The 27,775-nt window shown below is 43.2% G+C and overlaps 1 protein-coding gene across 1 annotated transcript; it reads right to left on the bottom strand.

Annotated features, from left to right (window-relative positions):
• On the bottom strand, nt 1–27,241 carry LOC134337377 (complexin-4-like). The gene is made up of 3 exons (XM_063032338.1): nt 27,054–27,241; nt 6,193–6,280; nt 1–219 (listed from the first exon to the last, which is right to left on the bottom strand). The coding sequence occupies exons 1-3, from the start codon at nt 27,239–27,241 to the stop codon at nt 1–3; spliced, it is 495 nt and encodes a 164-aa protein (XP_062888408.1).
• Nucleotides 27,242–27,775: the final 534 nt, after the last annotated feature.

The raw sequence follows: 27,775 nt of genomic DNA, 5'->3' as shown, positions 1-27,775 counted from the left end.
TTACATCACAGAACATTTCTCCTCAGCTGTCTGTTTCATCTCAGTGAACGTTTCCTGGGCCTTAACCTTGAGGGTGTCGAAGTCCATGTTTTGAATAGTCCCTAGGAATGAATTGTTAGCTTCTTCTTCTTCTTCATCCTGTTGCACCATCTTTGCCAGTTCCTCAGGCAGGTCTACCTCGCCCCCTGCCATCTGCAGCTGACTCTCATCCTTGTCGTTCTAAGTAGAAAACAAATAAAGGAAATTAAATCTTGCTAGCCCACCACATCATTTCCAGCAACCTCCTCCACCTCTTTGTCCATCCAAAGATGAAAAGATGGAGAATCATAACTGCTCATACACTTGTATTCTTCATACATGATAAATGGGGGGCCTGCACCACAACCGGAGACTGTCCCTTATCTATTGACTTATGTGAGTTGTTTGATATCGTCATCCCTCTTCTCTGAAACTTTAACTGTCATACAGACAGCACAACAACCAGCCACAATGAGATTCTCGGTCTGAGTGGCCCAGACCGAGAATCATGTTGCCAGCTGTATCGCTTTACAGGGATTTCGAGCTCAGCCGATCGCCCAAGATTGTATTTTCTAATAGAGTTAACCAGAACTCTGGCTGAGTTGTCTTTGAATTTTATGACCAGCTGTTGAGTGCTTCACTCTTTGTGACACTCAGTATTTATTTATTCTACTTAGTGACACAGTGCCGAGTAGACCCTTCTGCCCTCTTAGCGATGCTGTCTAAGCACCCTCTCAATCCCGATTTTACCCTAACCTAATCAAGGGACAATAGACAATCGCCAATCACCCTACTCGGTACGTCTTTGGACTGTGGTAGGAAACTGGAGCACTGGGAGAAAACCCACACATTCTACAGGGAGGACGTACAGACTCCTTACAGAATGGCACCGGAATTGACCTCCAAACTCCGGAATGCCCCGAAGTATAATAGCATCGTGCTAACCTCTACACTACCATGGGGCCCTTTGCTTGCTGCATGTCTACCATATTTCCTGGGCTGTACCTGTCTCCATTGGCCTTCTGTCAATATTGCGCCAATCACCATAAGTTATCTTCTGCAGAGTAATGCTTTTACTCTTTGTCACTTTTATGTGACAGTGGTCATTCGGTCATTCATCTAATGCAGGGGTCCCCAACCTTTTTTGCACCGTGGACCGGTTTAATACTAACAATATTCTTGTGGACTGGCCGACCTGGCGGGGGGTGTTAATCACGACCGGAATATAGGTGATAAGACAACTATTAGTGGCTAATACACTCAATTTTGTTTCTAAAAGGGTTTATCTAACGAATTTAATATTAAACTCACAGCGCATATTTTCCTCGCATGAATATAGTGATAAGTCAATTATAATTCATAAGGGGGTTCCTTATGTCCAGTCTATTCCACAATTTAGTTTTCGTTGCATTCATTGCAGAAAACCCCGCTTTGCAGAGATATGATGTTCGAAATGGAAGCAACGTTTTCAGTGCTTTCATGGCTATCTCAGCATATTCAGCCTTGACTTTGATCCAGAATGCCGGCACAAATGTTATGTCAAACATACTTCTCAACCCACCGTCACTTGCAAGCTCAAGGAGTTGATGAGTTGATATTCTTCCTGTGCTGACGTGGCTGATTCACTGGGGACATTCACAAATGGGTCACGGACCCATTCCTTTGCACATCTTGGGTCATTTGCGGTTGGGAAGTAACGCTCGAATTCTGTCGACAGCAAAGATAGGTGTTCGTGCATCAGCTGTGAGCCTCAGTCTCTCCCAAATTCCCAGCTAATGTTGGGAACATGTCAGATATGCCCCTGTCCACTCGCCATGCCCACAGTTCCAGTTTGGCTGTGAAAGCAGACACTTTATCTGCCAACTTGAAGACAACTGTCATTCCCCCCTGAAATTATTTCATAATTTACTGGCATAATTTACATATTACTATTTAACTATTTATGGTTCTATTACTATTTATTATTTATGGAGCAACTGTAACGAAAACCAATTTCCCCTGGGTTAATAAAGTATGACTATGACTATGAAGTGACAAATTGAGTTCATTGAACAGGTTGAAGATGTCACACAGATAAGCAAGTTTTGCTATCCACTTGTCGTCACTGAAGTGTGCTGCTAGTGGTGACTTTTTTCCTGAAAGGAATCTCTGTAGCTGCTCTCTTAGCTCAAAAACCCTGGCCAGGCCTCTCCCCCTTGATAGCCACCTGACTTCAATGTGTAGGAGAAGGCGTTTGTGCTCTGCATCCATTTCCTCGCAAAGCTGCTCAAACAGACGTGAGTTAAGGGCTTTTGCTTTGATGTGATTGATAACTTCAACAATGTCACTCAATACGCTGTTAAGATCAGGTGACATTTTTCGGCTAGCCAGCATTTCCCTGTGCGTGACACAGTGTGTAGACTGGCATTCAGGAGCAACTTCTTTGACTCGGGTAGTGAAACCAGACTCATTAAGCCGTTCCAGTAGCTGTGCTTCAATGTCCTCCGCTATGTCATCGATTCTCCTTGAAACTGTGGTAGCTGAAAGAGAAACCTGTGCCATCTTGTTAGCTGCAGCTTCTCCCAACCGTCCTTGGCAGCAGGCAGAATCAATTCTTCACCGACAGTGAAAGGCTTCTTAGCCTTAGCAATGCAGCTAGCCACTAAGTACGATGCTCTCAGAGCAGCAGCATTTGTGGAGATGGTGGCTCTCAGCACTTGCTTCCGTTCCGCTTGCTCACGTTTTTTCTGCTCAAAAAACTCAACGGGTTTGTCTTTAAGTGCAGGGTGCTTGGACTCAAGGTGCCGAAGCAGATTTGAGGGCTTCATTGCCTCATTAGACAGCTTGTCTCCACATATTATGGGGAGCAAGGACATGGCAGACCAATTGAATAATTACTTTGGTTCTGTCTTCACTAAGGAGGACATAAGTAATCTTCCAGAAATAGTAGGGGACAGAGGGTCCAGTGAGTTGGAGGAACTGAGCGAAATACATGTTAGTAGGGAAGTGGTGTTAGGTAAATTGAAGGGATTAAAGGCAGATAAATCCCCAGGGCCAGATGGTCTGCATCCTAGAGTGCTTAAGGAAGTAGCCCAAGAAATAGTGGATGCATTAGTGATAATTTTTCAAAACTCGTTAGATTCTGGACTAGTTCCTGAGGATTGGAGGGTGGCTAATGTAACTCCACTTTTTAAAAAAGGAGGGAGAGAGAAACCGGGGAATTATAGACCGTTTAGCCTAACGTCAGTGGTGGGGAAACTGCTGGAGTCAGTTATCAAGGATGTGATAACAGCACATTTGGAAAGCGGTGAAATGATCGGACAAAGTCAGCATGGATTTGTGAAAGGAAAATCATGTCTGACGAATCTCATAGAATTTTTTGAGGATGTAACTAGAAGAGTGGATAGGGGAGAACCAGTGGATGTGGTATATTTGGATTTTCAAAAGGCTTTTGACAAGGTCCCACACAGGAGATTAGTGTGCAAACTTAAAGCACACGGTATTAGGGGTAAGGTATTGGAGTGGGTGGAGAATTGGTTAGCAGACAGGAAGCAAAGAGTGGGAATAAACGGGACTTTTTCAGAATGGCAGGCGGTGACCGGTGGGGTACCGCAAGGCTCAGTGCTGGGACCCCAGTTGTTTACAATATATATTAATGACTTGGATGAGGGAATTAAATGCAGCATCTCCAAGTTTGCGGATGACACGAAGCTGGGTGGCAGTGTTAGCTGTGAAGAGGATGCTAAGAGGATGCAGGGTGACTTGGATAGGTTGGGTGAGTGGGCAAATTCACGGCAGATGCAATTTAATGTGGATAAATGTGAAGTTATCCACTTTGGTGGCAAAAATAGGAAAACAGATTATTATCTGAATGGTGGCCGATTAGGAAAAGGGGAGGTGCAACGAGACCTGGGTGTCATTATACACCAGTCATTGAAAGTGGGCATGCAGGTACAGCAGGCGGTGAAAAAGGCGAATGGTATGCTGGCATTTATAGCGAGAGGATTCGAGTACAGGAGCAGGGAGGTACTACTGCAGTTGTACAAGGCCTTGGTGAGACCACACCTGGAGTATTGTGTACAGTTTTGGTCCCCTAATCTGAGGAAAGACATTCTTGCCATAGAGGGAGTACAAAGAAGGTTCACCAGATTGATTCCTGGGATGGCAGGACTTTCATATGAAGAAAGACTGGATGAACTGGGCTTGTACTCGTTGGAATTTAGAAGATTGAGGGGGGATCTGATTGAAACGTATAAGATCCTAAAGGGATTGGACAGGCTAGATGCAGGAAGATTGTTCCCGATGTTGGGGAAGTCCAGAACGAGGGGCCACAGTTTGAGGATAGAGGGGAAGCCTTTTAGGACCGAGATTAGGAAAAACTTCTTCACACAGAGAGTGGTGAATCTGTGGAATTCTCTGCCACAGGAAACAGTTGAGGCCAGTTCATTGGCTATATTTAAGAGGGAGTTAGATATGGCCCTTGTGGCTACGGGGGTCAGGGGGTATGGAGGGAAGGCTGGGGCGGGGTTCTGAGTTGGAGGATCAGCCATGATCATAATAAATGGCGGTGCAGGCTTGAAGGGCCGAATGGCCTACTTCTGCACCTATTTTCTATGTTTTCTATGTTTCTATATCACACACAGGGGGCTTGGAGCGTGCGAGTCACCGGTCGCAATAAAGCCATATTTTATGTACAACTCGTCGTATTTTCTGTTGTAGGAAGCTTTCTTTTTTTTGCAGTCTCGCCCTCAGCTGTCTCTGTGTTATCATCATCATTAGGCCTTTTATGTTCCCTACCACAGCGGTCCCCAATCACCGGGCCGCAAAGCATGTGCTACAGGGCCACGAGGAAACAATATGATTTGGCGATATGAGTCAGCTGCTCCTTTCCTCATTCCCTGACACACCCACTGTTGAGCTTGAACGCACGCAAGGTCATTATGCACGCGTCATCCATGTCAGCGTGGGAAGGAAATCCAACATATCTCTGCAATGAATGCAACGAAAACTAAATTGCCGAATAGACTAGACATAAGGAAGCCCCTTCCAGTATCGCTGTCTCCCATCACCCCTCGATAGGACCGTCTTGTTGCAGGGAAACAAGCCCAAGGCTCCCACTGATTCAGTGATATTGGTGTGTTGCAATGATTTTATATGTTCATACGAGGAAAATATGTGCTGTGTGTTTAATATCCAAACGTTACTTAAAACGTTATGATGCTATTGACTTATAAGTGACTTATATAACCATATAACAATTACAGCATGGAAACAGGCCATCTCGGCCCTTCTAGTCCGTGCTGAACACTACTCTCACCTCGTCCCACCGACCTGCACTCAGCCCACAACCCTCCATTCCTTTCCTGTCCATATACCTATCCAATTTTTCTTTAAATGATAATATCGAACCTGCCTCTACTATTTCTACTGGATGTTCGTTCAACACTTACTTCAAGCTCCCCTAGTAAGTGACTTATCACTATATTCATGCGAGGAAAATATGCGCTGTGTGTTTAATATTACATTCGTTAGATAAACCCTTTTAGAAATGAAATTGAGTGTATTAGCCACTTATCATCTATATTCCAGTCATGATTAACACTACCCCACCCCCGAACAGAATCGCCAGAAACGATTTGTAGGAAAAAATCGGCATGTACACGTATGCACACTGGTGCCCGCGCAAGGCTTCATGGTCATGGTAGTCTTTCTCTGGGTAAACACAACGTATTTGATGGTTGCTCTTGTCCGTTGGCCGGTCCACAAGAATATTGTCAATAATAAGCCGGTCCGCAGTGCAAAAGAGGTTGGCGTCCCCTGCCCTACCACCTTTTCTAAAGAAACTCTCAAGCGACGTTTGTTTTTCACTCATCAAGTAGTTGTAGGTTAATGATCGACTGATGGCCTCGCGTGGGTAATGACCTCGCGTGCATTCAAGTTCAACAGTGTGTGACAGGGAATGAGGAAAGGTGCAGTTGACTCATATCGTTTCCTCGCGGCCCCGTAGCACATGCTTTGCGGCCCGGTACTGGTCCGCGGCCCGGTGGTTGGGGACCACTGATCTAATGTATGACACTGAGTTGATTTCCTGCACCCCTTGTGCCCTGGTTCAGTCCATGAGTCCTATTCATGACAACGATATCCATTCAAGTACCCCACCCTTGGTGTTTACTACCTGTGATCAATCACTCCTACCTGTGGTAGACGGTATTTCTCCCTCATGTGCAGTCGAACTGTTGCCCTTTCTGCTTTTCTTTGGGTAAATGCGTTGTCTCGTTCCATTCTGGAACAGGAAGAAAATTATATTTTAAGTCACTGAATCCAAAGCTTTGTTAGGTGCTCAGCTTCTTTAACCTTTTACCCGAGATTAATGCCAAGGAGATTTGGTGAGTTTGTTTTTTGGACTTTTTGGGAAGACTTGTTTGAGGATGCAGTGGGTTAGACTCTCACTGCTGGAGGCTGCTTTCATGTCAACATATTTGGCTCAAGTTAATAAAATTGCTCACAAGCTGTTACTGATCCAAAAGTGTTTGTGTTGCTGGGGTACAGATCTACCACGGAATAATCGAATGGCAACATGGCATACTCCATCTCTATGGGCAGTCATTGGGATACTCTGCACTGAGGCCATGGCTCAGTCTTAATGTAGATTTTTTTAAGTTCATTTCGATGGTTTTGGAGACAGAGGGCAGTTAGGGTTTAGAGATAGGGATGTTGGGGAGTTAAGAGGTCAGGCCGGCGTCTAGGCTCCACACTTGAAGGCCAGCGACGTGGACCAGTGATGAACAACATCTGCAGTCCAGCCCTTCAATCTACACTTAAAGGCCAGTGATGGGGACAGGTGACGAAGGACATCTGGAGTCCAGGCCTTAACTCTGTGCTGGAAAGCCAGCAATGTGGACGGCTGATGAAGGACATCTGTGAATATTGGGCCATCCCAGATCTATAGATCCCTGGGTCAGATGTCCATGTGAGCAGGAAGCACAAGGGTCGGTGAGTCTGTGAGGCTGGTGTCTGAGCCTGGAGTTCAGGGTCTTGTTACCAACTAGTTTGGGGTCAATTCTGAAGATTGAAGCCCAAACATTGTTTGGAAGTCTGGCGGTCTGCCCTAGCACATCATTAGGTTGTGTTGGGTGTTAATGTAAACAAAAAAATTCACGTAATGTTTTGATGTACACATGATAAGTAAATGAATCAATCTGGCTATAGTTGAGCCGAAGAAGAAAGTGTAAGAATTATAAGAATTAGAATTATGATTGAATGTCCTCCTGTGAATTGTCTTCTTTATTTCATTTCATATCTAGGAAAGAGCCACTTGGCAGATTCATGAGAGGTGAGGATTACTGTGAACACATACCAGTAAGTGACAATTTTACCAGGGAGGGCATCTTTCGCAGGCTGTACCTGTCACAGTTGCCCTGTTGTCAATACCGTACCGATGACTATAACAGTATTTCCTGTATTGTAATTTGTTCTTGTGTGTCAGTCACATCTTGAGCCTCAGTGTTACTGCATCAATTGCATCCATCTTACTTGTGACATCCATCTGATTTATTTCACTTCTCTTGTGAATGACAATGAGATCAAGTTCCTTTACCTTTCAAGAATGTGACGTTATTGATTCAGTGCTACTATAAACATCCAAATGAGACTGGCGACCTTCTGCAACATCCAAACTCCTAGCCAGGTCCTACAACTGGTGTAGAGCACGCGTGTCTTTATTTAATGGAAAGTCCACAAGTACATAATGATGGTGATGAGTACACCGTGTTTAGGAGACAACAGACATACCTGGAAACTGGTCTGTCTGAATACTGATCATTAGCTGTGAAAATGGCCCTGGGATGCCATAAATTGGGTGCAATAAGTTCCATATGCTGTCTGCACATTGGCTTGTAATTTTTGGGAAGAACTAGAAAACAGGATCCTGAAAGCTTATTTTGTTGACAACTTACTGCTGCCAGTTGTGGGACTAGGACAGGGCCCCAAACTCTCAAAGATTCAAAAGGTTCAAAGATTCAAAGCACATTTATATCAAAGAATGTATAAATTATACACCTTGAAATTTGCTTGCTTACAGGCAGCCACAAAGCAAGAAACTTAAATAACCCAATGAAAAACACAAAAAAACAAAAACCACTGTGCAGAGAAAGAGAGAGGGGAAAAAAGAGACAGTAGAAGCAAGCCGACAGTGTTCTGAATCAGGCTGAGTCCCAGACAAGCAGCGGAGTGGGCCAAAGCCTCAGTCCCCAGTTTTCACACCGATGTGGCAGAAACGCACAGCAACCGGATCAGTTCACAGCCTCATCACCATGGAGAAAGGAACGAATGTTCACAGGAGAGCGAGCAGAATCAGCCCGGCCCTTGCCTCCATACCCAAAACTTGGGCCTCCAATCTATGTGGGCCGATGTTTAAATTGTTCAAGCACTGGGTAGTGCCACCGTTCAGGACCCGAATCCAGGCGCCTCAGTGCTTGGGCCACCCCGCCCAAAGTTCTTTGTGATTTCACCAAATCAAGCTCCTAAATGATTCTCTCCTGCGGAGTTGGTATGTGTATCGGGCAGTGCACGTGCACAGAACAGGGAACCATCTATGTTCACTTCCTCATGCCTTGGAAAAAGTGCCAGGCCATTCATTCCACAGTCTGCCTGCAGTCTGTTTGTCCACGGATCAGTGCCTGTAGATGTATCAGTGTGCATTTTATCATTCATAGGAATACATATATACTTTTGACAGCCTGTCAATACCTGTCCCAGTAAAGGAAATACATTACCATTTTAATGTGCTGCCTTTCAGGATGTCCCAAAGTAACTTTCTACCAAGTAGTGTGGACACTTTTGAAATGTTGGAGGTGTAAGTAAGGGACATGTTATAACGTGGCTGAAGGATAAAGGTCACCCAAGATTCACCTGCTCCTTTTCAAATAGATGCCAGGGAAAACCAAACACTGATTAAAAAGGTCATCAAGAAAGTCCCTGAGAAACAGCTAACTCCGAATGCCTGGCAGCGTCAGGAGGATCAAGGATCAAGGATCAAGGAGCACAGAGCCCCCTGAACTAAAGTTATCAACCTCAAATGTCTCAGGTGCAGCTGGTTGCACTTTCACTTCTAGGGAAATGCAGGTCTCAGTTCCACTACAAGGCCTTGAGCAAAAGAATTGATTGTCATTGGGATATGGAAACTGAGAAGGTTCAACTCTGCACTTCACTGTAAGCTCAGGTGTAATCATATGGGTGAGGCCTGATTTTCTGTGGAGGACACATGAGATTACTGTGGTATTACTTGAAGAAAAGGGGAATTAGAGTGGCTTGTAGACAATCTCCATGGGCACTGCAGAACAGATGTCCATAACTTAAGGCACCTTCTTTAAAGCTTATCCCCATCAACTCTTCTAAAGGATGTTCTGGTCATTATTACATTGCTGGGCACAATTTAGCCACTGCATTTCGTATATCACAAGTGACCGTACTCAAAGATGTTGGCATAGTCACCAGGGAATAATTCTAGAGCTTCTTACTAGCATGAATTCTTAGGCAAATGCTTAATTTTAAATATATCATTGCAATATTCACAAGCAAGTGTGTTGTCCCTCATCCAAAAGAATTCTAGGCCAAGTCCAATGGGAAGTTTTGAAAGACATGAATATAACTATAAAAATGTAGTCTTATATTCATTCAAAGGATTTCATTAGAAGATCAATTGATTTCTATCTCCTGTACTGAGAGCATAATGGGTAGTTCATAGGATCTGGTGAGGAACGAAGGTATGCACAATGAGCCAGCACAAGGTATTCATTTAGTTTGATGGTTCTATGCGAGTGCAGACAGTGATAGTGTTGATGGTGGAATATATCTGGTGGTGCTGCTTACCTGGACATGCCATATACCATGAATGTCAGTGGTCTCTCGTGGTCAGAGGAGAGGGAAAGACTGAGATAAGTGGGATGGCGTATAGCAAGTTACACAATTAGATCAGCTGAACTGGTTGTCCAAAAGCTCACCGCAGGTTCGTACTGGTGTACCTCACTTCTAGCTAATAAAGGGTTCTTAATCCATTTCTGGCTCTGTTTGCTGTTTGCACTGTAGGATGGAATGTGTGGCATACCTGAATATTGATATGCGAACAAAGAGTCCAAGAATCATGCAACACAGGAACATCAATTTTGCTCATCACTTGTGCCAACCATCAAGTGCCTGTCAGTATTAATGCTAGAGATTATACGGGGATATTTACCAGCCCCTACAGAGGGGGCTCACTGTCCTCCCTCAAATACACCCAGAACAACTAACACACACTGGTTCTGGAGAAAAATACATTGGCTTGGAGATATTTTGTGAGGCGCGAGAACAGAGCATTGCTGAAACTGATCGCAGGAAGTCCAAACTCTGCAGCAGGCAAGGAGAAAATGTCTCAGAGGCCAAAGGTTTCCTAAGGTTCAGGAAGTCAGTAAACCTGCTGACTGGGAGTGTAACAACAGAATAGATGTAATCGTGTGAAAGGCAAAATGTACCACTGATACTGCTGTGGGCAAGCAGACTGTGGAATGAATGGCCTAGCACTTGTTCCAACCATGAGAGGATGAGCACAGAGCAATCTCAGCTCCATCTGCGATGCTGGGTGTAATAGACAGGGCCAACTGAAAAGGCAGGAGGAGTTGGTCGATGGTGAGAGATGTAACAGGTGAATAAAAACCGAACAAGGATGGCGTGAGCGCAGAGAAGATGAAAGGGCAAAGTGTCACCACTTAGGGGGTGAACAGGACAACATGGCAACTCAAGTACTGACAGGGATTTACGAGAAACCCGGAGCACACAATAGAGGTTTCCGTGTGTTTGGTGGCACATGATAAAATTGTACAAAGTCAGTATGTTTTCCTGAAGAGGAAATCTTCCTTGACAGATCTGATGGAGTTCTTTGAGGAGTAGCAGTCAGGATAGACAAAGGAGAGTCAGTGGATGTTGTTTACTTGTATTTTCAGAAGGCATTTGACAAGGCGCTGCACATGAGGCTGCCTAACAAGTTAAGAGCCCCTGGTATTACAGGAAAGGTGCTAGCATGGATAGAAGATTGGCTGACTAGCAGGAGGCAAAGAGTGGGAATAAAGGGGACCTTTTCTAGTTGGCTGCCAGTGACTAGTGATGTTCCACAGTGGTCAGAGTTGGGACCACTTCTTTTCAGATTATATGTCATCGATTTGGATGACAGAATTAATGGCTTTGTGGCCAGTTTTCCAATTGATAAGATGATAGGTGGGAGCAGGTATTGTTGAGGAAGCAGGGAGTCTGCAGAAGGACTTAGACAGATTAGGAGAATAGACAAAGAAGTGACAGATGGAATATAGTGTAGGGAAATAAATGGTCAAGCACTTTGGTAGAAGGAGTAAAGGCATAGAGTATTTTCTAAGCAGAGCAAATTCAGAAATCAGAGGTGCAAAGGGACTTGGGAGTCCCTGTGCAGAATTCCGTAAAGGTCGACTTGCAGGTTGAGTTGGCAGTAAGGAAGGCAAATGAAATGTTAGCATTCATTTCGAGAGGACTAGAATATAAAAGCAAGGATTTAATGCCGAGGCTTAATAAGACGTTATTCAGACCACACTTGGAATATGGTGATCAGTTTTGGGTCCCTTATCTAAGATAGGATTGCTGGCATTGGACAATGGCTCACAAAGGTGATCCCAGGAAATGGGACTACCTTAGACAGGCATCCAGGTTGGCATGGACCAGTTCTATCAAAGGGTTTGGTTTTGTGCTGTATTACTCTATGACTGTGATTCCTCTACACATCCAGCAGAAAACACAAAGGGAGCGAAAGCAGAAATTTCTGGAAACATCAAATATCATACAGTACATGTGTAAAGAAAAACTGTCAACATTCCAGGTCAGTGACTTGTCATCAGAACTGCAGTAGTGAAATAACTAGTCAGTTTTATATTGGAAGGGATGATGGGAACCTTACGGAGATTATCATGGTAGCATCCATCCATTAACTGAATGGTACCATGATCTAGATCACCTTGATCTCCATCCTAATACAGTTGTTCCCTTGCTCTCTCAGCCCATCCTTCTCTCTGCAATGGAAAACAGACCTATTTCTTCACTTTTTCAGTTCTGATAAAGGGTTGTTGACCTGAAATTTTAATTCAAGAGGAATTAATGTACCTTATCATAATTTAAACATTGAAACAACATTCCCATTTTCAATAATGAATCAGCAGAGTGATGTCAGTTTTAACTTTATCGCAGGTGAAATGAACAGTAGGCTGTGCTGATGGTAACTCCGTTATGAACTGCATGCAGCAGATTTAATAATTTTCCAAATAATTTAGAAATCTATCCGAACAGTAACTTCATAATGAAACATGGGGTGAAACAATGGCCCAGCAAGTAGTGCAGATGGTTTAAAGCTCCTGCACTACATGTTCAGTCCTGACCTCTGATGCCGTCTCTGTGAAGTTTGCTCACCCTCCCTACGACCACATGGATCTTACCTTGTACTCTGGCTTACTTCCACATCGCAAAGATGAGCTGATTGTTGGGGTAATTATATTGCCCCTAATGTGGGTAGGTGGTAAAAGGAATCAGAGTGGAGTGGATGGGCATTTGAGAGAAAATCAGTTTCAGGGAAATAAATGAGATTGACAGGGCTGCTCTGAGAACCAGCATTGACTTGATGGGCTGAATGGCCTTCAGCATTGCTAGAAAGGAAATATGAATGCGAAATACTGAAGGACTGATTCAAATAGAAAAACAGCTTGTATTATAATAGTCAACAGAAATGCCAATTAAGCTGTCTACACAGAGTGAATGATATTATGAGATAAACTTTAGCCTTAAGATTTAAACTTAAGATCAGTTGTTTAATGACCATAAGCATACGGCAAAATCACATTCAAAAACACTTAGAAAAAACAATGAAGTCTTTCTTATACTAGTATTTCAGTTCACAGTACACACATACACAACAACCTGAAACCAGTCAGGTATACTGTAGGTCTTGACAAGTGTCGCCTTCACTGAAAGGTCAGATGGAACACAAACTCAACAAGCTAGAGTAGAGTGAAGTCTAAATGAAAGTTACTTAAAGTGAGCAGGTAAAACTGTGCTATGGATGGTCCCAAGCCCAGCTGCAGGCGGAGGAGGATTGGGCATCAGGCCAGTAATGCTACCCTGTAAAAAAAGCCAGTGTTACAGAAGCTCCAAAGAGCTCCTCCCTGGGAGATGAAGGAGAAGATGAGCTATACTTTGGATAACTCAAATGATTGACTCAGGACATAGGACTCTGGCGAGCTGCTGTTGGAGGCATGTGCCCCAATAGGGTGGTGGGCTTCAGAAAATAAGTAAGAGTGGGTGAGGATAACAAGGGAGGTACACTAGGCACTGATTATAAGGGTGGCACGGAAGGAGGCTATTTGGCCCATCAAGTCTTTCCTGGCTCCCAGCAAAGAAACTCAACCAGTCCCATTCCATTCTCTCTCTGACTTCCCTGTCATCTGCTGTCTCATATCCACCCAGCCGCTTCCCCAAATCCTCCTGCATCCCTACAGGAGAGGTAATTTCACAGTAGCAGTGCGCCTTTGCGATGTGAGAGGAAACCGGAACAATTAGTATGACGCCACATGGAGAAGATACAAATGCCTGCGGTTGGAGTTAAATTGTGAGGGCATGAACTGCATCACTGTGTTGCCCCAGCAGTAGGGAGTTCTAAACACCTGCGTAAGTCTCCTAATATATCGAAGCTGTAATTGTCATACATGTCAAGAATATCTTTTTTAAAGGAAGGAAGTAGTGTGATCTATTTCCACATAAATATGCTTATGAAAGATATTTTATGTGGAGGAGTGAATCATGGTATGAATAACTTTAGCCCACGTTGTACAATTGCTACTATTGGTGCTTCCTGGAGAACACTGTAGACACTGCAAGAAGATCCCACAGGTTGAATGTGAGTTGAACTAGAAGTCAGAGGTTCAGGATGAAAGATGAAAGGGGAATCTGAGGGGAAATTTCTTCGCTCAATAGGTAGTGCGAGTATGGTAAGAACTGAAGAATTGGTAGATGGGGGTTCAGTTGAAACATTTAAGGGAAGTTTAGATAGCTACATAGTGGGAGGGGTTTGAAAGGATATATCAAGGTATTTGTAGATAGGACTAGGCAGGAAATCAGATCAGCATGGATTAGATGGGCTGAAGGGCCTGTTTCTGTTCTGTAGTGCTGCATGACGCTATGACACTAAGTGGCTCACAGACAGTCTCTAAGTTCAGTACCCAACAGAAGACTGTGATCTGAGATATTAAGGCTGTGTCCACCTCAAATTTGCAAGACTTCACGTCCAAGATTGATAGATAACCATATGATCATTTTCTGAGATTATAGTTAAAGGATTAAGCATTAAGCTGGACTTTCAGAGAATTACCCTTCTCTCTGAATTGGGTCATAGATCCACCTAAAAGCCAGACAGTGGCTCAATTAAAGAAATCATCTGAAGCAGCATCAGTTGACAGCATTTTTCCTCTGATACGGCAGGCTTGACTTCATACACAAAATGATAAACGTTTGCTGATTGAGAAAGCATGCACTGCATCTGGATAAATTGGAAATAAGAACACCAAGACTGGTTGGGTTATTCACCTAGATGCGATGAAATAATCTGTATGGACCGAGGGCAAAACAAAGTTTTTCACTGTACCTCGGAATGTGTAATAATAAACCAATTCTCCAAATTATTGGCCATTTTACATGCCTCTGTGGTTTGATGAGGTACATGTATTCTAAGACCTTTTAACCAAAATACTGGATACTCCTGCGTGGTAACACTTAGTATGTTGATACTGCAAATAAAAAAAAGATATTGCTGATGAATATATTCATAGTCTGGGCAGTTCATCTGAGGGTAGAGTTTGGCTTTATCTGTTGTCTCTCCCTCTCCTCATGCAGAGCCTGGTCATTGGCTGTGTGTCACAGGTAAATCCTGCTAAAGCTCTTTCACCCTAAGCCGTTGCTGTCAATGTTTAGCCTCAAATCCTGGATTGCACTAGTTACCTGGCTTCGTAAAGTAGAAGGTTACTTAGCCCAGTTTGCTGGCTCGATCATTACCACATTTCCTCAAATACAGGTTGCTCTTTTTGAACAAAATAATTGAAGTTGTAGATGAGATCTAAACAGGAATTAGATCCAGTTCTTCACACCGGAGAGAATCAAACCTTGAAGAGTAATGTTGTAAAATATTGCATGATATTAAACAATATTGTGTCACATTATGTCATATTGCATTATATATGGCAGCATACAGTATATGATAAATATCCCTGAAGGGAACCCTGTGCTTCCAGCTACTCTGTGTGACACTAGTGTGTGTCATCATGTTGGACTTTGTACAGAGTGCCATAAACAAGGCAGCAAATTAATGGGAACTTCCAAGTTGTGCGCCCAGAAAAAGGAACAGTTCACTCAATTACCTAACAGCATAACACCTTCATTCTCTTGTTCTCCATGGCTTTCCCACTCCTTCCCAGAAGGGAGCTAGGTAGAAAGCTGAAAAGCAGGAGCTCCAGGGTAGTAATCTCTGGATTGCTCCCTGTGTCACGCACGACTGAGGGTAGGAGGGTATAGGATGATTTGGCAGGTGCTGAGGAGGTGGTGCAGGAGGCAGGGCTTGATCTCGTCTGACCTGTACAAAAGGGATGGGTTACACCTGAACCCAAGGGGGCAGATTTGCTAGATCTGTTGAGGAAGATTTAAGTTAATTTGGTAGAGTGATGGAACCACAGTGATAGGGCTGAGGATGATGCAGCTGGTATACATAGAACATAGAACATAGAACATAGAATAGTACAGCACAGTACAGGCCCTTCAGCCCACAATGTTGTGCTGGCCCTCAAACCCTGCCTCCCATATAAGCCCCCACCTTAGATTCCTCCATATACCTGTCTAGTAGTCTCTTAAACTTCACTAGTGTATCTGCCTCCACCACTGACTCAGGCAGTGCATTCCACGCACCAACCACTCTCTGGGTAAAAAACCTTCCTCTAATAAACCCCTTGAACTTCCCACCCCTTACCTTAAAGCCATGTCCTCTTGTATTGAGCAGTGGTGCCCTGGGGAAGAGGCGCTGGCTATCCACTCTATCTATTCTTCTTATTATCTTGTACACCTCTATCATGTCTCCTCTCATCCTCCTTCTCTCCAAAGAGTAAAGCCCTAGCTCCCTTAATCTCTGATCATAATGCATACTTTCTAAACCAGGCAGCATCCTGGTAAATCTCCTCTGTACCCTTTCCAATGCTTCCACATCCTTCCTATAGTGAGGTGACCAGAACTGGACACAGTACTCCAAGTGTGGCCTAACCAGAGTTTTATAGAGCTGCATCATTACATCGTGACTATTAAACTCTATCCCTCAACTTAAGAAAGCTAACACCCCATAAGTTTTCTTAACTACCCTATCCACCTGTGAGGCAACTTTCAGGGATCTGTGGACATGTACCCCCAGATCCCTCTGCTCCTCCACACTACCAAGTATCCTGCCATTTACTTTGTACTCTGCCTTGGAGTTTGTCCTTCCAAAGTGTACCACCTCACACTTCTCTGGGTTGAACTCCATCTGCCACTTCTCAGCCCACTTCTGCATCCTATCAATGTCTCTCTGCAATCTTTGACAATTCTCTACACTATCCACAACACCACCAACCTTTGTGTCGTCTGCAAGCTTGCCAACCCACCCTTCTACCCCCACATCCAGGTCCTTAATAAAAATCACGAAAAGTAGAGGTCCCAGAACAGATCCTTGTGGGACACCACTAGTCACAATCCTCCAATCTGAATGTACTCCCTCCACCACCACCCTCTGCCTTCTGCAGGCAAGCCAATTCTGAATCCACCTGGCCAAACTTCCCTGGATCCCATGCCTTCTAACTTTCTGAATAAGCCTACCGTGTGGAACCTTGTCAAATGCCTTACTAAAATCCACATAGATCACATCCACTGCACTACCCTCATCTATATGCCTGGTCACCTCCTCAAAGAACACTATCAGACTTGTTAGACACGATCTGCCCTTCACAAAGCCATGCTGACTGTCCCTGATCAGACCATGATTCTCTAAATGCCTATAGATCCTATCTCTAAGAATCTTTTCCAACAGCTTTCCCACCACGGACGAGTAGATGAAGTGGGCATTGAGACCATCTGGAAGGACAGGCAGATGATAGGGCAAAATTGCAACCAGTGAGATCAGTTGAGATGTTACATGGGGACAAGATTGAAAGGGGTGACGAATACAGGACTGAAGGTGTTATATTTGAATGCACACAGGAAACGAGAAGGTAGGTAAGCTTGTTTTACAGTTAGAGATTGATAGGTATGATGTGGGCATCACTGAGTAGCGGCTGAAAGAAGATCAGAGTTGGAAGCTTAACATCCAAGGATACACATTGCATCGAAAGGATAGGCAGGTAGCAGAGGGCATGGGGTGGCTGTGTTGGTAAAAAAATGAAATCAATGCTTTAGAAAGAGATGATACAGGATTGGAAGACATAGAATCCTTTTGGATGGAATAAATAAACTGCAAGGGTAAAAAGACCTTGATGGGAGTTACATACATTTCTCCAAACAGTAGCCAGAATATGGGCTGCAAACTACAATGGGAAATAGAAAAAACATGTTAAAAGAACCATGTTACAATAGTCATGGGGAATTTCAACATGCAGATAGATAGGGAAAATTAAAGTGGTGCTAGGTCCCACAAAAGGGAATTTAGAGAATGCCTACTTGATAACTTTTTAGAGCAGCTTGTGGTTGAGCCCACTAGGGGAAAGGCTATTCTGGATTGAGTGTGGTATAAAGAACTGGATTTGATTAGGCAACTTAAGGTAAAGGAACCTTTAGGAAGCAGTGATCATAATATGATAGACTTCACCCTGTAATTTGAGAGGGAGAAGCTAAAGTCAGTTGTATCAGTATTAAAGTGAACTAAATGGGAATTATAGCAGCATGAGAGAAGAGCTGCCCAAAGTGGATTGGAAGGGGACACTAGCAGGGATGATAGCAGAACAGCAATGGCTGCAGTTTCTGGGAGAAATTAAGAAGACACAGGATAGATACATCCCAAAGAAGAAGTTTTGTAAAGGTAGGATGACGTAACCATGGCTGACAAGGGAAGTCAAAAACCACATAAAAACAAAAGAAAGGGGATGTAACAAAACAAAAATTAGCTGGAAGGCAGAGGATTGGGAAGTTTTTAAAAACCAACAAAAGGCAACTAAAAAAGCCAAGAGGAGGGAAAAGATGAAATATGAAAGTAAGCTAGTGAATAATATCAACGATATTTTCAGATATACAGTATAAAGACTAAAAGAGAGATGAAAGTAGATATTGGACCACTGGAAAATGACACTTAAGAGATAGTAATGAGGGACAAGGAAATAACGGATGAACTAAATAAGTATTTTGCATCCATCTTCACCGTGAAAGGCACTAGCAGTATGTCAGAATTTCGAGAGTGTCGGGGACAGAAGTGAGTACAGCTGCTATTACTAGAGAGAAGGTACTTGGGAAGCTGAAGGTCTGCAGGTAGATACGTCAGCTGGACCAGGTGGATTAGGTAGTAATGAGGGGACAAAGAAATGGCAGATTAACTTAATGGGTACTGTACTGTGCAAGACGCTAGCAGTGTGCTAGAGGTCCAGTGTGTTAGGGAGCAGGAGTGAATACCATTGGTATTACAAAGGAAAAAGTGCTAGGCTAACTCAAAGGTCTGAAGGTGGAAGATGGACTACATCCCAGAACCCTGAGAGAGGTTGCTGAAGAGATAACAGATGCATTGGTCATGATCTTTCAAGAATCACTTGATTCTGACATGGTCCCGGAAGACTGGAAAATTGCAAGTGAAACTGAACTCTTTAAGAAGGGAGGAAGGCAAAAGAAAGGAAATTAATAGGCTAGTTAGCCTAACGTCAGTGTTTGGGAAAGTGTTGAAGTCTATTATTAAGAATGAGGTTCCAGGGTAGTTGGAGACTAATGATAAAAGAAGTCAAAGTCAGCATGGTTTCTGTAAAGGGAAATCTTGCCTGGCAAATCTGCTAGAGTTCTTCGAGGAAGTAACACGTGGGGTGGACAAAGGAGAGCAGTGAATGTCATTTACTTGGATTTTCAAAAGGCATTTGATAAGGTGCCCCACATGAGACTGCTTAACAAGATAAACATAGAAACATAGAAAACCTACAGTACAATACAGGCCCTTCAGCCCACCAAGCTGTGCCGAACATGTCCTTACCTGAGAAATTACCTAGGGTTCCCATAGCCCTCTATTTTTCTGAGCTCCATATACCTGTCCAGGAGTCTCTTAAAAGACCCTATTGTATCCACCTCTACCACCGTCGCCTGCAGCCCATGGTTTTACAAGAAAGATACTGGCATTGGTAAAGGAATGGCTGACAGGCAGGAGGCAATAAGTGAGAATAAAGGGAGCCTTTTCTGGTTGGCTACCAGTAACTAGTGGTGTTCTTCAGGGGTCAGTATTGGGTCCGCTACTTTTCACATTGTTTTTCAGTGATTTAGATAATGGAAATGATGGCTTTGTGGCAAAGTTTGTAGATGATATGAAGATAGGTGGAGGGGTAGGTAATGCTGAGGAAGCAACGTGATTGCAGTAGAACTTATACAAATTGGAATAATGGACCAAAAAAAGTGGCAGATGGCATACAGTGGTGGGAAATTTATAAAAATGCATTTTGGTAAAAGGAAAAATAGATCAGACTGTTATCTAAATGGGGAAAAGGTTTAAACATCAGAGATGCAGAGGGATTTAAGAGTCCTTGTACAAGACTCCAAGAAGGTTAATTTACAGGTTGAGGCTGTGGTAAAGAAGACAAATGCAATGTTGGCATTTATTTCAAGAGGAATAGAATATAAAAGCAAGGAGATAATGCTGAGCCTTTATAAGACACTCGTCAGGGCTGTACTTGGAGTATTGTTAACAGTTTTGGGCCCCACATCTTAGAAAAGATGAGTTGTCATTGGAGAGAGTCCAGAGGATGTTCACGAGGATGATTCTGGGAATGAAGCGGTTAACATAGGAGGAGCATTTGGCAGCTTTAGGTCTGTACTCATTGGAATTTAGGGGGGGGAATCTCATTTAGTCATAGTCATACTTTATTGATCCCGGGGGAAACTGGCTTTCGTTACAGTTGCACCATAAATAATAAATAGTAATAGAACCATAAATAGTTAAATAGTAATATGTAAATTATGCCAGTAAATTATGAAATAAGTCCAGGACCAGCCTATTGGCTCAGGGTGTCCGACCCTCCAAGGGAGGAGTTGTAAAGTTTGATGGCCACAGGCAGGAATTACCTCCTATGACGCTCAGTGCTGCATCTCGGTGGAATGAGTCTCTGGCTGAATGTACTCCTGTGCCCACCCAGTACATTATGTAGTGGATGGGAGACATTGACCAAGATGGCATGCAACCTACCAAATGTTTAATGGACCAGATAGGGTAGATGTGAAGATGTTTCCTCTGGTGGGGGTATCTAGAACTAGGGGGCACTGCCTCAAAATTGAGGGGCGACCTTTTAGAATAGAGGAAAGCAGGAATTTTTTAACCAGAGAGTAGTGAATCTGAGGAATGCTCTGCCACAGACTACAGTGGAGGCCAAGTCCATGAGTATATTTAAAGCAGAAGTTGATAGTTTCCCAGTTGGTCAGGGCATCAAAGGATGTGGTGAGAAGGAAGGTGAATGGGGTTGAGTGGGATCCCGGATGAGCCATGATGGAATGTTGGAGCAGACTCGATGGGCTGAATGGCCTAATTCTGCTCCTACTTCTTATCTCTTATGGATACACCACAGGGCTCTGAAAGTGGTAGCTGAAGAGAATGTAGAGACATTAGTAATGACTTTCAAGGATCACTAGGTTCCGGCATGATTCCAGAAGACTGGAAAATAGCAAATGTTACTCCATTCTTCAAGAGGAGAGAAAGGCAGAAGAAAAGAAATTGTGAACCAGTTAGTCTGACCTCAGTGATTGGGAAGATGCTGGAGTAGATTTCAAAGGATGAGCTCTCAGAGTGCTTGGAGGCACAGTCAAAAATAGGCCAAAGTCAGCATGGTTTCCTTGAGGGAAAATTTTGCCTGACAAATGTGTTGGAATTCTTTGAGGAAATAGCAAGCAGGATAGGCAGAGGAAAATCAGTGGATGTTGTGCACTTGGATTTTCGGAAGGCCTTTGATAAGTTATCACACATAAGGCTGCTTAACAGAATAAGAACCCGTGGTATTCCACAGGAGATACTAGCATGGACAGACGATTGGCTGATTGTCAGGAGACAAAGAGTGGGAATAAAGGGAGCCTTTGCTGTTTGGCTGCTGGTATCTAGGGGTGTTCTGCAGGGATTGGTGTTGGTGTTTATGTTACCTGTCGATGATTTGGATGATGAAATTGATAGCTTTGTGGCCAAATTTGTGCATGATATGAAGATAGTTGGAGGGGCAGGTAATGTTGAGGAAGCAGAGAGCCTACAGAAGGACCTAGACAGATCTAGAAAAGTGGTAGATGGAATAGAGTCGGGAAGTGTATGGTCATGCTCTTTGGCAGAAGGAACAAAAGCATAGCTTATTTTCTAAACAGGGAGAACATTTAAAAAATCCAAGGTACAAAGAGACTTGGGAGTCTTCGTGCAGGATTCCCTAAAGGTTAACTTATAGGTTGAGTCAATGGTGAGGAAGGCAAATGTGTAAGTATTCATTTCAAGAGGACTAGAATATGCAGCAAGGAAAAATGCTGAGGCTTTATTAGGCCCTGGTGAGGCCTTACTTGGAATCTTGTGAGCAGTTTTGGGTCCTTTATCTATGAAAGGATATGCTAACATTGGATAGGGTTTAGAGGAGTTTCACAAAAAATGTTTCCAGGAATGAAAGTGTTATCATATGAGGAGCGTTTGATGGCTCTGGGCCTGTACTTGTTGGAGTTTAGACAAATATGGGAGGATTTCATTGAAACACATTGAATGTTGAAAGGCCTCGATAGAGTGGATGGGGAGAGGATGTTTCCTATATTGGGGGAGTCTAGGACTAGAGGGCACAGCCTCAGAAGAGAGGGACTTCCATTTAGAATGGAGATGAGGAGGAATTTTTTTAACCAGATGGTGGTGAATGTGTGGAATTCGTTGCCACAGGCGGCTGTGGAGGCCAGGTCTTTGGGCATATTTAAGATGGAGGTTTGCAGGTTTTTAATTACTCAGGGCATGAAAAGTTACAGTGAGAAGGCAGGAGAATAAGGTTGAGAGGGAAAATAGATCAGCCGTGATGAAATGGCAGAGCAGACTCGATGGGCCAAATGGTCTGATTATGTTCCTATCTCTTATGGTCTCTGCTCCAAGCTTGAAAAGGTAACAATTCCACGATTCGTCTCCTCTCTGGCACCAAGTCCACCCCTCAATGCCTGGACAGAGAGTGTTAGCAGACGACTTCAGCACTCTTTTCATTGTAGCTCAGCCTGCTCGGTCCTTCCTTCCACAAATGTGGCTGAACCTGCTTCCACTTCTTTCTTTTTTCTCTCTTCTGTTTCCAGTTTTGGATTGTCATCTCGACAACTTACATCTGCCCCTCAGTCCAGGCATTTCCTCTTGCTCTCTCCACTTCTCCCCACCCTGCAACTTGCCGTGATCGTTCTCTCAATTTTGTCTTTTGCTGAAGAGCCCTCGACTGGAAATATTCACTCTACTCTCAGATGCTGCTTGACACACTGAGCATTTCCAACAATTTCTGTTTTAGTTTTGTATTTCCGGAACCTATAGTGTTTTTGTTTCAGTTTTTCCTTTAACTGATGTTTGCCTATATACGGCTGTACTCAAAGGCCACACTTTTTATTCAGGATTTGAATGGGAGCCTCAAATTATCCTCACCTGAGCCACTGAGACCAGTTTGTAGAGCCCCACTTGGCACCGAGAGATAACATGGAAAATGCAGGACATTAAACTGTTTACGTAGTGATTTGTCATATTGGTGGGGTTGGAGAGGAAATTAGGGGATGTATTGGGATGTATTGCATACCGAAGCTGCATTAAATGCAATACCAAAATTTTGCAAAATGTTATGTTTTCCACATCCTTCACCAGAAAGGGATGGAAGATGCCGTTCCATAAACTTGCAGCCCAGGTGTGGGATGGGTATAGTAGGAGGAGCTATCCCAGCATTTGACAAGCAAGTCAAAGAGTCCTGTCAACCAGCAAAGCCAAAAGTTCCACTGAAATTTTCTTTCTTAGAACATAGAAACATAGAAAAACTACAGCACAATTTTTTAATTTACTCTTGCCCATTGTGTCCTCTACTTGGCAACTGCCGCTAAGAGCATACAAAACTGGAGCAGAACCGAGATGGGTTGACTGTACCTTGTCCTCCTTTCCCAGGGTCAATGGTAGATCATGTCTCATCAGCACTGTATTGTGCTCCATGCTACAAAACTAGGCTGAAGATCAACTGTGGTAGGTAGGACAGCTGTTGCAAGTCCATTACATGTTCAGAGAGTCTTCTCAAATGCTTCTACGGAGTTGACTCTGAAACATTTTTCCACCCAGACTCCAGCTCGTGTGTGTGTGCATCCACCAGCTACAGCCTGGGTCTCCCAGACCTCAGGAATGTGACCCTGGGTTTGCAGCAAAGTCCTTGTAGGCCTGATAAGTTTCCTTAATTATCAGGGACTCCAGAGAGAATCAGAGAGTCAATAACACTTAGAAAACTTGTAACACTGAAGGAAGTTATGATGGCTGAGAAAGGGCTCCCCAGTGTAATTCTGAGTTCAAACACTGGGCCTGTTACCTTGCTCCTCAGGTGCATATCCAAGTACCACTTAAGTGTGGTGGCTGTTTCTGTTTGCACTACCCAGCTCCTGACTCCTACTCCCTCATCTCACAAACTACAGTAAGCCTATGTCCCCTACCTTCTGGTATGGGACTTTCCGTTTCATCTAAATAGGACCCTCAGAATTTTAGACATCTCAATTAAGTCTTTTCTTCAGTCATAAACAATCGAGCTCAGTTTATCCAATCATTGCTCATACTTCCACAGCTACAACTTAAAAGGATTAAAAACATCATCATATATTTCCACATTTACATGTGTACTCACACAGCCCCACATCAGAGCCCAGTCAAACTCAATACAAAACCACAGAAATGTCAGCTTATAAGAAGATCTATTGCTGCTCAGTTTAAGCACTTTCCAGTTTGAGCTTAAATTAGGCAGGCTGCACTATCCAGGTTACAGCCCATTATGTAGCAATCACAGTCTGCATAAAGTTTGCAATATGTTTGCTATCGTCCAGGTAGAGGTTGATGGGAGTAGGCAGCTTAAATGGTTTGGTATGGACTAGATGGGCTGAAGGGCCTGTTTCTTTACTGTAGTTGTCTTTGATTATGACCAAGATAATACAAATATTGCTATGGTAATTCATCATTCAGGTGTCTTGCCGTTCGGCGTGGGCGATCATGTCTCTCCATCCATCACGGTCCCTGACCCTCCGAATTGTAGTTGTTGTCTCCCCTGTTTCTAACCATGATGTTATTCCATCTTTCATTTTCATTCTCTGTCTGCCTCTGCTTCTTTTTCTTTCCAGCTTTCCAGTTGTAACTAAATGTTCTAACGTCTCTCTTCGCATGATGTGTCCAAGGAATTTTGATTGCTGTTTTCTGATTTTTTTTAAGTAATGTACGTTTTGTTTTCGTTCTCTGTAGAACTTCTTCATTGGTTATCCTGTCCGTATATGATATGCATAGCATTCTTCTGAGGAACCACGGCTCTGCTGCATTGATTCTTTTTCCATTGCATTTGTGATGGTCCATGACCCGCAGCCATACATTAATATAGGAAGAATGTAGCAGCTGAGAGTTCTAAGGCAGATGTCAATTGCTATTTTCTTGTTTGTTAGGATGTTTCTCATTTCTGTAAATGCTGTTCTTGCCATTGCTACGCTTGCTTTTATGTCTGTTTCACATTTGCCATCAGATGTTACCCATCATCCAACGTACTTGAAGCTGTGAACTTGTTTCAGGATTTCATTTCCCAATACGATCCTACAGTTTGGGATGTCAGGTTTCTTTGATATTACCATTGCTTCAGTTTTCTTTTTGCTATGGTAATTACCAGACAATATTTCATCAGTGCTGTCTGACAGATAAATATTTATTAGGACTGATGGATAAATGTTCTTGGAAATAGTGCCAAAGGACTTCTTACATCCATTTGAAATGTTGAAAGTTCCACCTGAAAAACTACACTTCTGACAATGCAGCACTCCCTCTGTATTGCTGCAGCCTAGATTTTGTTCTTAGGTGCTGAAGTAGAAATTAAATCCACAGATGTCTGGCTGACAGACACCTAAATGTGCTGTTGTGTGAAGAAAAGGTTGGGTATGCTTGCATCATATGGTGTAGTTAAATGCTCTCCAGCAGATAAAGTTATTCATTGAAGGCGAGCAGTGGTTTTCATTTACTGATGAGAGATTATATTAATGTAAACATTATTGCAACTATATACAATGTGTCACCTCACTCCATTCTGTTACTTGAGGTATTTCAAAAGCACAATGACCTAGACAGTGTAACTGCGCACCTATTAAGGTAAACACATTTCTTGGGGTGTGACTACAGCTGCTGGATCATGGGTCTCTTTCTCGTGAGCAACCCCAGTTTAAGAGTGAAGGCAAGACACACAGAGGGTGCAAAGGGGAAGGGAGAGGTGAGGCTTGAAATTCCGGAAGCTATTAGAGAACTGGAAGTAAAGAAAAGGAAGGGCTGGAGAAGAGGTAGGGTTGCATAAATTTAAAAAGGTGGAAAATAATGGCTTCACAATGTAGAATAGTGGAAAAGTATGTATATTTTGGTTAAAAGGAATAATCCAAAATGCCCACTGGGTCACTGGCCATTTTAAATCTGGAATCCAGGGGCGGGGGTGGGGGGGGAGGAAATCAAAGAAGTATAGTCAATGTAAAACTGAAATGCAAAGTAAATTTACATGAAGAGAATTTGAAAAAAAGATTAACAAGACCTGATCTTCTATTTTACATTTGATAGCAGAAAGTATGCATCTTTAGAAAAACATGTCAAAGGCTTTTGCAAATTAGTCCAATTTATTAACTCCAACACAATTTATTAACCTGGATGATTTTATGATTTCTCCCCGCTTTTGTAACTAGCCATCCTCACACGCTACTCAAGCGCTCCCTGACATACAGCATCACAATGTGTCAGCTGTCCTCTAATGCCTTAACCGAATAACCTGGTATGAGGGTCATTTGGCTTTTCAACAATGACAGGCACCACAGCTGACCCCGATTCTGTCCACTCTGATGTCTGCTGTCACAACTTTTCCACTGGAGCTACTGGCAAATGGTCAGAAGTGAGAAACCCGGCTGAATCTTTCCCCTCCTCTAGCCCAGGGTCACTCCTCTCATATATACTGTAGTCTCAGTAGGGGACTGAAGCTAAGGCTGTCCTTGTGGTTCCCTTTCCTCAGCACTCTAGCTGATACATTCAGTGCTTTGGTTATTTCAATCCTGGGAAGGAATGTGGTAATCCTTGCTATACTGAATGCTTAACAGACAGTTTTCAAACAGCATGGCCTATAATGGTTGTTAACCCTCAGGAAGTATGGCTGTGTACCTTTAAGTTTGGATTGTGATATTTACAACTGAGTAGTTCCTCATTTTTGTAATTTAAAGTGTGTTTCTCTAGAGTTCATTTCAGTGGTCACTCTGTGCTAATTCTAGGAGGACATTAAGCAAACAACATTCATTCCAGTTAACAGAGTACAGCAGGCAGTCACTCTATTCCCTGCTTTCACTTTTTTTTAAAATTGCATAACTAATGATAATGTGTGCTCTCTACTCCTTACAGAGAAGGGATTCCTAAGAATTAATAGAAAAGTTTAGAATTTCATTAACACATTTAATTTTGATACTGTTCGTTTTGTGTGCACAGACTTACATTATAAAAATCATCCTAGTTTGTCTTCCCACAACTTTACACTTTCCCTTTCAATTCCTTCTACTGTGGTAGCACTCACTTTTCTTCCAAAAGTTGCCGCTGATATTCCTCAAACTCTTCCCTGGTCATTCCAGTGCTTTGCGGAGTTGGCTTTCCATCTCCCTCCGCTGCTTTCTCCTCTTCTCCTCCTCCTCCTCCTCCTCCTCCTCCTCCACCTCCAAGATCTTTTAATTTCCCACTGATCATGGTTTTGAGGAAGAATGTCATTTTGGCAGAAACTGGTCTAATTACAGGGAGGGAAAGCAAGCTGGTGTTGCCTGGAACAGAGTGCGCGTGAAGGATGGATAAGCCTTGGGTGTAATTGGTAGACATCGAGCTAAACGGCTTAAATCATTATAAGATGCCACAGTGAAGTATTGGGCTTTCTTCACTGCTCTGATCTGTTGGCCCATTTTCCCCTGTTAAAGGAGGTACAGCATTTCTGTTTGAGAAACGAATCCCACAAATAATGAGAGCTTGCTTTCACGTTTGTAAGACCTGTCCAATTGATATTTTGTGACATTAAAATGAAGCAAATAAATGCTTATTATTTGAAACAATCCATGAAATATTATTAGAGGGTACATAATAAAAATTGTTTCTATTGGAACATGGCATAGATAGAATGCACAGCTAGCATCTTTTTCTCTGAGCAAGGATGTCTCATATTGCAAGGCATTAATATATGGAGACAGAGGACAAGTCAGTGGAGATGTGCAGAGCTAATTTTTTACACAGAGTGTGGTGGGTGCCTGGAATCTG

This window comes from Mobula hypostoma, chromosome 24 (genome assembly GCF_963921235.1).
Source record: "Mobula hypostoma chromosome 24, sMobHyp1.1, whole genome shotgun sequence".
Taxonomy (NCBI): domain Eukaryota; kingdom Metazoa; phylum Chordata; class Chondrichthyes; order Myliobatiformes; family Myliobatidae; genus Mobula; species Mobula hypostoma.
The sequence above is the reverse complement of the archived record's forward strand: the minus strand, read 5'-3'. Positions and strand labels throughout refer to the sequence as shown.

What these genes read in the sequence shown, in the direction of transcription:
- LOC134337377 (XM_063032338.1), bottom strand. Translation starts at nt 27,241, where the DNA reads ATGACATTCTTCCTCAAAACCATGATCAGTGGGAAATTAAAAGATCTT. An exon ending in CGGCAACTTTTGGAAGAAAA is followed by an intron (nt 6,281 to 27,053) that starts GTGAGTGCTACC and finishes TTCCTGTTCCAG; the next exon opens with AATGGAACGAGACAACGCAT. An exon ending in AGAAATACCGTCTACCACAG is followed by an intron (nt 220 to 6,192) that starts GTAGGAGTGATT and finishes TTTTCTACTTAG; the next exon opens with AACGACAAGGATGAGAGTCA.